This window comes from Quercus suber, unplaced genomic scaffold, assembly GCF_002906115.3.
Source record: "Quercus suber isolate HL8 unplaced genomic scaffold, Cork oak 2.0 scaffold_183, whole genome shotgun sequence".
NCBI classification, from domain to species: Eukaryota; Viridiplantae; Streptophyta; class Magnoliopsida; order Fagales; family Fagaceae; genus Quercus; species Quercus suber.
The window spans coordinates 884,940-894,225 of NW_027069641.1; the positions used below are offsets into that span (position 1 = coordinate 884,940).

Genomic DNA, 9,286 nt, shown 5'->3' on the forward strand with positions numbered 1-9,286 from the left:
CTCTCTCTCTTCCCCCCCTCTCTCTCTCTCTCTCTCTCTCTCTCTCTCTCTCTCTCTCTCTCTCTCTAAATTTTCATATCTTGGCCTTAGGACTTGAAATGAGTGCATAGAGGTTTATTTGGGTTGTTAAGAGTTCACATGAAAAATCAGCCAATGCCACTTACTTTAGTGTCCATAGCCTCTGCTACAAAAAAAAACTTGCCTATAGTGGTGTTCATTAGAAATGGCATTATAGGTACCCTATAGTGGCATTTTTTTTAAAACGCTACTATAGGCTTAACTATAGCTCCATTCTAAGGGCTTTATATTGGCATTTTAAAAAAATTGGGCCTATAGCAGCATTTGCAATGGCCTATAGCATCATTTTAAATGCCACTAGAGGTCCTAGGTCTTACAAGGGCCTATAGCAGCATTTTATAAACGCCACTATAGGTCTTTGAAAAATAAAAATAAAAATCCCAACTAGAAAAAAAAAATATATATATATATATATATTTTGGAGGACCTATAGTGGAGTTCATGATCCTTTAAAACAAAATTAAATAAGGACTTACTGTGGTGTTTTTAAATGCTACTATAGTCATGGGTCTAGCAAAGGTCTATAATAGCATTCATGAATGCCACTATAGATCCTTTGAAATAAATATATAAAAAAAGCCCAACCAAAAAAAAAAAAAATGGATTAAAAAGGACCTATAGTAGCGTTGATGAATGCCGCTATAGATCCTTAAAAAATAAATAAATAAATAACTCAACTACAAGCCCTCGTATGAACAAGGGCCTATAGTGGCGTTTACGAACGCCACCATAGGTCCTTTTATTTTGGTGTTTTTTTTTTTTTTTTTTTTTTTTTTTTTTTTTTTTTTTTATGTTCCAACTTTCAAGTTTCAATACATTATATAGGTTGAAAGTAGCTCCAAAAAAAATTTCCATTAAATTAATTTTTTAAATATTTAATTAAGGGTTTCAATTAAAAGTTTATCTTCCCAATTTGGTCAAATTTCAATCAAAGTGAGGAGATAAAACAAAACATGGGCTTAGAGGTATTAGGTTTTTATACCTATTGAGCAAATTTCCTATAACTTGTTTGATCATGTTTCTATATAGCATTAACTGAATTATTTCCATGATCCATAATTATTTATTTTTCAAGCATCCTTCTATCTTTTATATTTTTCATTCTAATTCAATGTTTCTTTCATTTGGTGTATCTTTTGTTCAATTGGTTGTGGTTCTGTTAATGGTGGATGTGAAATGAAACCCTAGTGCATAAGGACTTTTGGCACAGTTTGAAATGGAAATTTTCTTTGAGAATGATAACTAAGTAGGAGTTTAGTTCTTAGTAGGTGGAGACTCATAGAGTTAGTTCTTTGAGAGAAAAATATGTTAAGGCCCTGTTTGGATGCACTTTGTTGTTTATGGGAGGGAGCTGGTACTCAAAATGGAGAAAATTGATGATACTAAATGACCGGGAAATGTAATTATACGTTGGGTGAGTATGTTAGGTCACTCATTAAGTAAATTAGATTGTGATTTGGTGGATGTTAATACCATTGCGTATAAAGTAACATAGTGTTTGCTGTTAATTAAGAAAAGAAAAGAGAAGTGTTTTGAAGTTGGGGAACTAAGATTAATTATTTAGTTCTCTTTTATATTTGCCATTTGGAGTTGCAGCTCAACTCAGATTGGACTGTTTCCAAGTTCTGTAGACAATATATAACGTACCCTGTGATACCATAAACTTGCCAAATATCTTGGCTTTCAGAAGTTAGATTACAATTGTGGCCCATGGTTCTTAGCTTTTGAATCTGGATGAGCTGAAAAAGAAAAATCAGTTTATTGCTGTATACATATGCTGCTAGTCTGATTACTAAGAAGACTTATATTACACTTCCTAATGATAAAATAAAAGGTCACGTCTATCTGCTGCCTTTGTAATCTTGTCCAAATCATGAAATCATAGATGTGCTTCACTTCATAGGCAACCAGAGATTGCATCCCGAAAGTTTAGTTGTGGATTAATGACTCATCAAATATTGCTCATTTTGAGTAAATGTGTCAACCCAGGGAGCTCACCTACTGATCTTACCCTCTTTCAATGTAAACCAGATGGCAGCAGAAGTATCCTTTGTTGGAGTTGCTTTCTGACATAACCATTTTTTTTTTTAATTAATAAAAAAATTTGGTACAACAAGAAATTTTAGGACATTATTGTTCAACCATTCATTTCATTTTGACTTTTGCTAAATCATTATTTTTTTCCTTTAAAAATTTTATGTGCTTGAATAAAGTCAATAAACTTATGAAATCTTTGGTCTTGTTTTAAACTGATCAAATATATCATATAACATAGTATAATTAACTTATAAGGGACTTAATTTGTATATGGAATTGTGTTTATAATATTTTTTTAATATACTGTATATAAAAGAATTATAATATATATTGAGAGAAAAAAAATATTTAATCATCTCAATTTTTAGTCCAACCACGCTCACATCTTTCTTTTCTCTGCTTTGGCTCTACCACTGGTACATAATATTAACGACTAGAGTAGCTAGTGCTGGCGTTTGACAAACAAAAGAAAAATACAATAATAACAAGGAATTCTAGAACTTAGCATAAAACAAACCACATTAGTCATATTTTTCTTAACATTTTCTTATAAGAGGATCGTTTTTGGCTCTTCCATAATTGAGCAACTTCAGCTAGTGACTTTGTAGAGGAACCTTCTTTGCTCAAAGCCTTTTCAGCTGCATGCTTAAGTTCTTTCAATTTTTTTTTCTCGTAGCAATTAGGGGTGGCAATTTATGCCCAACCTGCGGGTACCCGGCCCGACCCTAATAGGCTAGGTTTTACCCAGTCTGACAAGGAATAGGGTTTGGTATGGGTAAAAAAAAAAAAAAAAAACTTGAAGCAAGTTTAGAGAGAGAGAGAGAGAGAGAGAGAGAGAGAGAGAGAGAGAGAGAGAGAGAGAGAGAGAATAAAAAATTAATTGAATATCAAAAATAACAAAAAAAATTACATGATAAATGTTTCAAATGGACAAAAATTTTATCAAAAAAATTTAGAAGACAATGAAATAATACAATAAAATATAACAATCATAATTGTGGGGTCATAAAACCCAAAGATATGCATCCACCTTCGATACTAGGCCTGAAGCCCATGACGAGGCCCATAGTCGCATATGAGGAAGGCAATGGTAATCATGACCACCCAGGGAACTGTGCCGATGACAATCCTGTCCTCGACTAGCAAAGGCCGAGGTTGATATAAAGAAACTTATCGACAAAAATAGTCTTCCAAAGTACCCTAGGGAAGAATATAAATACAGCAAGCAAGCACTATGGAGCATGGCGGCAGAGCAATTCCAAGAAAAGTTACAGCCTCCACATTAAATGCTCCCTAACTAACACTCTAGCCGCATTAAATGTAGAAGTGATACCTGAGCAGTTGCTTTTCAGACTCGCAGCTACTACCTAAGAGCTTTGGGAGGAAAGTTGATGTGACAAAGATCAACAACAGCAGATCTAACATGCACGTGTATGGTGGAGATGAAGGAGGAAAGTAGTATATAATGAAGAAGGAGCTCTGAGAAAGGAGATCGGAATTTTGACCAGAGAAATGTTGTAGTAACTTGAGCTAGTTTTGTAATCATTGTCACTGTCAATCAAGAAATAATAAGTGGAATCTCCTTGGACTAGTGCCGATGATTGAATTACTTGCCTAAATACATACTTGCTTTACTTATTCATTCTTTAATTCACCTTCAGCTGTTGTTACATTCTAAAAAATTCAATTCTTCTACCCACTCTCTACAAATTTATTGTATTGGGCTTGTTAGGCTTGAGTCCACTTATCCCTAGGGCAGAGTGCTAAAATCCGGCCCTACAATAATGATGTTCAAATATGTAATATGATAATTTTTTATTATGTAAACGACCATTTTTTTTTCCAAATGCATGGATTGTTTATATAATTTGACATGTAATACTTGTTACGATGGAATCTACAATTTTTTTCAAAATAAAAAATAATTAAATTCTACTTAAAATCAATTATATCACAAAATTATGTCACAAGAAGAATAAGTGGATCAACCATATTATTAATTGGAAAAAAAAATTAATGTTATTAAAACCCAACAACTTAATTAGTAATTTTTTTTCTTCTAGACTAGAAAGTTGGATTTTAAAAAGAGAGAATATAAGCAATTTTTTGGGAATAAGAAAAAGAGTAAAGATTTTTTTTTTTTTTTAAATGCACTTAGGAGTTAGGACAAAGTTCTAATAAACTTTATGTCATAAGCGCAAATGAATTGACATTATTAGTAGTTTTCTCTTTTTAATGATGGGAATTTCAATTCAAGTTCTCTTTTAAATCTCTAAGATTATATAATTTGAAGAACTTTATTTAAAACACTTTTTGGTAAATAAAGGTTAGATAAATATATGCTCTTAAAACATATATTAATCATCAATTTAATATATATATATATATATAATTAAAAAAATTATCAAACAGTTGACCACTTTTTTATTTTTCCATAAGAGTTTCAAAATGGTTTACTAAAAGTTTTCTATAACCCATATTTTATTCTTACCGTGCCTTCTTTTTGGTACTGATACCATGCAGTATGTTCATGACTTTGCTTACCAATGTCTACCACCGACAATGAGTTCTTGTCCTTTTTGTCCCTAATCCCCATGGTTCTCTAGCTGACTTGGTAAGGGCATTCCATATTCTATAGATTCAACGCTACTATTTTTTTTTTTTTTAATGAACCGAAAACTTTATTAAAGAGGAAAACAAAACTACAATATCCAACTGGACTCTCCCAAAATTCAGGGACGGAACTAGGATTTGAACTTAGGGGGTGAAAGCATAAATCAAAAAAATTTCAAGTGACATAGCTTATTAAAAAAAAAAAAAATCATGGTAGACAAAATAATTGCACTTTATTACTATAAATATTTAAATCAAGAAGGAAATAATATAAACAAAAAAAAAAAATTAAAAGTTACAATATGATATTTAAACCTTTTCGAAGAAGAATAAAAAAAGAAGAAGACTTCGGATCTCCAAATTTTGGATAATTGAAATTAATATGTTGATTTTATCACATTGACCAACTCACCAATATGATAAACTCATACTTTTGGATGCAACTAAAAATCATACTAATGAAGTTTTCAAAACTTTGTTTGAGGATTTTAAAAAATTGGGATATTATTAATATTAAGAGGGCGTTTGAATTGAGATTATTCTCACGGCGCGTTTTCATTTTCACGTTTTGACCCTTTTTTTTTTTTTTTCTTCAGGCGTGAGAGGGAGCAAAGCGGAACTGTGCGCTACTGTGCGGCTACTGTTCACATGAACAGTAACCGCATTTGTTGACTTCTGTCCATGAACAGTGCATTTGTGCACTGTTTACGGATCCACAAATTTCATTTTTTATCAACTTTTTCATTAAAAATGGGTCCCACGGTACTATTTACACATTTAAAAATTATTTTGCTACAGTGTTTTCAGTTTTCAGTTTCAGCAACAATAAGTTCAATCCAAACGGACCCTAAGAGTTGGCAATGCTACATCATCAATAGTGGCTTTTAAAAGAATTTTGCATTTTATCTTTTGAAAAAAATTTAAATATTGTAATTGACTTTCTCATAATTTACAAATCAATTAAAAAGTTATATAAATTATTGTCACCTCCGTAAGGAAATTTTTTTTTCTATGAGATTTTTTTGGTTGAGTTATTGAATTATGATATTGGTAATTTGTGAATTTTTTGTTGTGCTGTATTTGGACTATGGAGGGGCCATGAGTCTAAAAAAAGGTTTAAGTGATTAGTTTCTTTTGAACTATTTAGACCAATCTAAAAATTTAAGGAAGACTAACTATAAACTCTAAAATATGAACATTAAAAAAGAAAAAAAAAAGCAAATTTGAAAAGAGAGTCCTGGCCAAAATAATTGAAGAGAAACAGTCCAAGCTAAAACCACAGCCACAGGAGCCGAAAAAATTACAAAATAAGCACCACTTAGCTGATGAGGGGCTGATTCAACGCTACTTGTGAGACTGTGAGTAGAACTTCGACGAACTTTTATTCATTTTTTTTTTTTTTTTTGGTAAAAACCTTTTTCTTACCTTTGGTAAGTACTAGTGCGCCTTGGGACCCAATACTTTTTTTTTCACTTTCTTTTTAGAGAAAGTTAGAAACTGGGACCCGATTCTTTGGAATTTGGACATGAGTCACGTGACTCATGTCACAAGACTACGTTTATCAACGACTCTCATCAGAGAAAGTTATTAAAACATTTATTATTAGAAAAAAAAAAAAAAAAACCTGCGCATCTCAAAATTATTAATAGTGGGTAAAAAAATTTAATATCAATAAATATTGGTAAAAATTAGTATAAATTTGGTCAACTTAAATATTGTAAAAAATTATGCTGAATTTTTTATATATTTAGCATTTCTCCTCCGTCAATTGCTACATATGCAGCTCTTTCCAGTTATCTGCTCAGAGCCATTGAGTCCGTAGCTAATCTGGTAGGAAAATTTATATTTCTTACGTATGTGATACACACTCAGCTTCTTGAACTAAAATGATGACTTAAAGTTACAATTTCCTTTCTACTTGAAATTCATGACTTCAAATTATGATTTATATGCAAAAGTGGTGAGTATCTGTATTGAGCGTGTAAAGCGACTGTGTGAAATAGACAAACACCACACAATCCGGTAATCCTTGCGTGGTCTTGCTTGGGAAACTACTTGATGCTCAATTATTACATGCTTAACCAACTAGATATAATACAGTTATTTTCTCTCTCACGCACACCTTCCTTTCTCTTAACAGAGAAGAGAAGATAAGGTGAACAGGACAGGAGTAAAAGTTGAGTCCAGTGCTCTAGAACCATTAGAATTTGTACACGTGTCCAAACCAATTCCCAAACAATTCCATTGCACAGAGCATTAAACTTGAGATGTTCCGGTGAATGATATTTGCAGTTACAGTCGCACGCACATGTATCACTTCTTTGAAAGCGGTCCGTGCTTTGCACGATGTATCTCCGTACGAAGGCAATAAACTCTAATGTCCTGATTCCAGGTAAGTTCTAGCTGGAAGGAAACTGAATAATGTGTGTATATACATGCAAACATAAAAAATAAAGTATGAGAAGTCTCCCAAACTGTTATTTCCTTAGCAAAATAAGGAGTGCTGGCATTTGACAAAGAAAAGTACATAAATTAAACGAAATTCAAGCAAGGGCACAATTACATAGATACTAAAATCTCGATTGCTAGTTAATAGCAAGTACATCATTTTTGGTGTCTCTTCCATAACTGAGTCACTTCAGCCAGTGATTTTGTAGACCACCCTTCAAGGCTCAAAGTCTTTTCAGCTGCATCCTTTAGTTCTTTCATTTTGCTCCGAAACAATTTTCCTTCTTCTCCCTCCATTAGACCTCTAGCATAGTTTGCAATGTCTTTGTGTCCCACAAGGCCCTCATCATTCACTTTGACCCTCGATGCAACCTTCAAATCATCAGCTACCAATACAGCATTCATTCTTTGCTCTGCATAGAGTGGCCATGCAATCATGGGCACACCATGTACAATACTCTCTAAGGTTGAGTTCCACCCACAATGGGTCAAGAACCCCCCGGTTGAGCCATGACTCAAGACCTGGACTTGAGGAGCCCAAGAGGGCACCACTAGACCCACCTCTTTTGTCCTCTCCAAGAACCCTTTGGGAAGAAAATCAAAAGGGTCATTAATGCTCTGAACACTAAAATAAGTGGCATTGGCTGCTTTTTCATGTGGGCTCCTTACAACCCAAAGAAATCTTTGTCCACTCATTTCAAGTCCTAAGGCCAATTCGTTTAGTTGCTCACGTGAAAGAGTCCCACCACTACCAAATGAAACATACAAAACTGACCCACGTGGCTGTTTATCCAACCATCTCAAGCACTCAGCGCCAGACTCATCAACCACAATATCTGAACCGGACTTAATTAGCGGTCCAATTGGGTAAACCATTGGCTTACCCTCTCCTCTTTCCATCAAAGCTTTAAAAGCACCAGGCTCCAAATCCATGAAGCTATTGACCATAATTCCAGCAGCAAGAGGGTGCTGTTTGCAACAGCGTAGAACTATTTTGTAACATTCATTCTGTCTATCTTGAATCGGGTCTATCAGATCACTCCCATGGAGAGGTACACACCCAGGTAATTTGACCGGTTCAGGCAAGTCTCTATACTCACATGAGAACTTTTGATCAAGCTCTGGTAAATAAAAGACTGACAACAAAGCCATTGCTGTTGTAGGGAAAAATATGTAAGACGAAACACCGAATTCTTTAGCAACATCAAAGGCTTCCGTACCAAATAAATCAACCACCAAGGCCACTAGCCGAATTGACTCCGCTAAGACCTTCAACGAGTCTCGTAGAGCAGGGATGGACCGCGTTAAAGTGAGCCCAATCCGGGTCTCAATTTTAGCATCCTCAGGGAGGTCATCAAAGGTCACAGGAGGAAGAAAGATGGAGGATATGGCATCAGGAAGGGCCTCAAGGACAGTTTTTTGAGGTTTCATGGGTGACCCATCGGTGGTAATAATGAAGGTGACTGAGAAATCGTGGTGGAGGACGAGTCGCTTCGCAAACTCAACAAGTGGGATTAGGTGGCCCATTCCTGGAGTGGGAACAATGGCTACGTTGGGTGGCTTCTGTTGGATGCGTTCCATATTGCTGGGTTTGAGAGTTTAAGGCTTAAAGCTGTGCGCAAACATTCTGCGTTTTAGGGTGAATATATAGATAGAGAATTGGGTTTGGTGGGGGGGTGTGTGTGAATACTTTAAAGTTTTTTTATTTTTTATTTTTTTATTGAGTGGTTTAAAAATAAGTTTCATGTGAAATGAAAAGTGATATAACTTATGTACGTAAGACGTTCACAACATTTTATAAGTGAAAAATTGTTACTAATTTTAATTTAAAATTTTCACTAAAATTTAGTTTTTATCAATCCATAACAGTTGGTAACAATCTGTTATTTATAATTTATGTGAAAGTATTGTGAACATAACATTTTTTATTAGAAATTAGATAATTATTTGGGGATTTTCTTTAATATTGGAGTATTTTATTTCTATAGTTTAAACTTACACATTTTCTATCTAACTAATTTTATAGACTATTGTTATGTTCATAAAAAAGGAAAATAGCTTGACTTACGCTTGATTCATGTGTCTTCCAATGGAAAAAAAAAAAAAAAAA

At 33.8% G+C, this 9,286-nt stretch overlaps 1 protein-coding gene across 1 annotated transcript; it reads right to left on the reverse strand.

Annotated features, from left to right (window-relative positions):
- Positions 1–7,184: 7,184 nt before the first annotated feature.
- LOC136069692 (hydroquinone glucosyltransferase-like) lies at positions 7,185–8,820 on the reverse strand. Its single transcript, XM_065778469.1, has one exon. The coding sequence runs from the start codon at positions 8,755–8,757 to the stop codon at positions 7,333–7,335; it is 1,425 nt and encodes a 474-aa protein (XP_065634541.1). The 5' UTR covers positions 8,758–8,820; the 3' UTR covers positions 7,185–7,332.
- Positions 8,821–9,286: the final 466 nt, after the last annotated feature.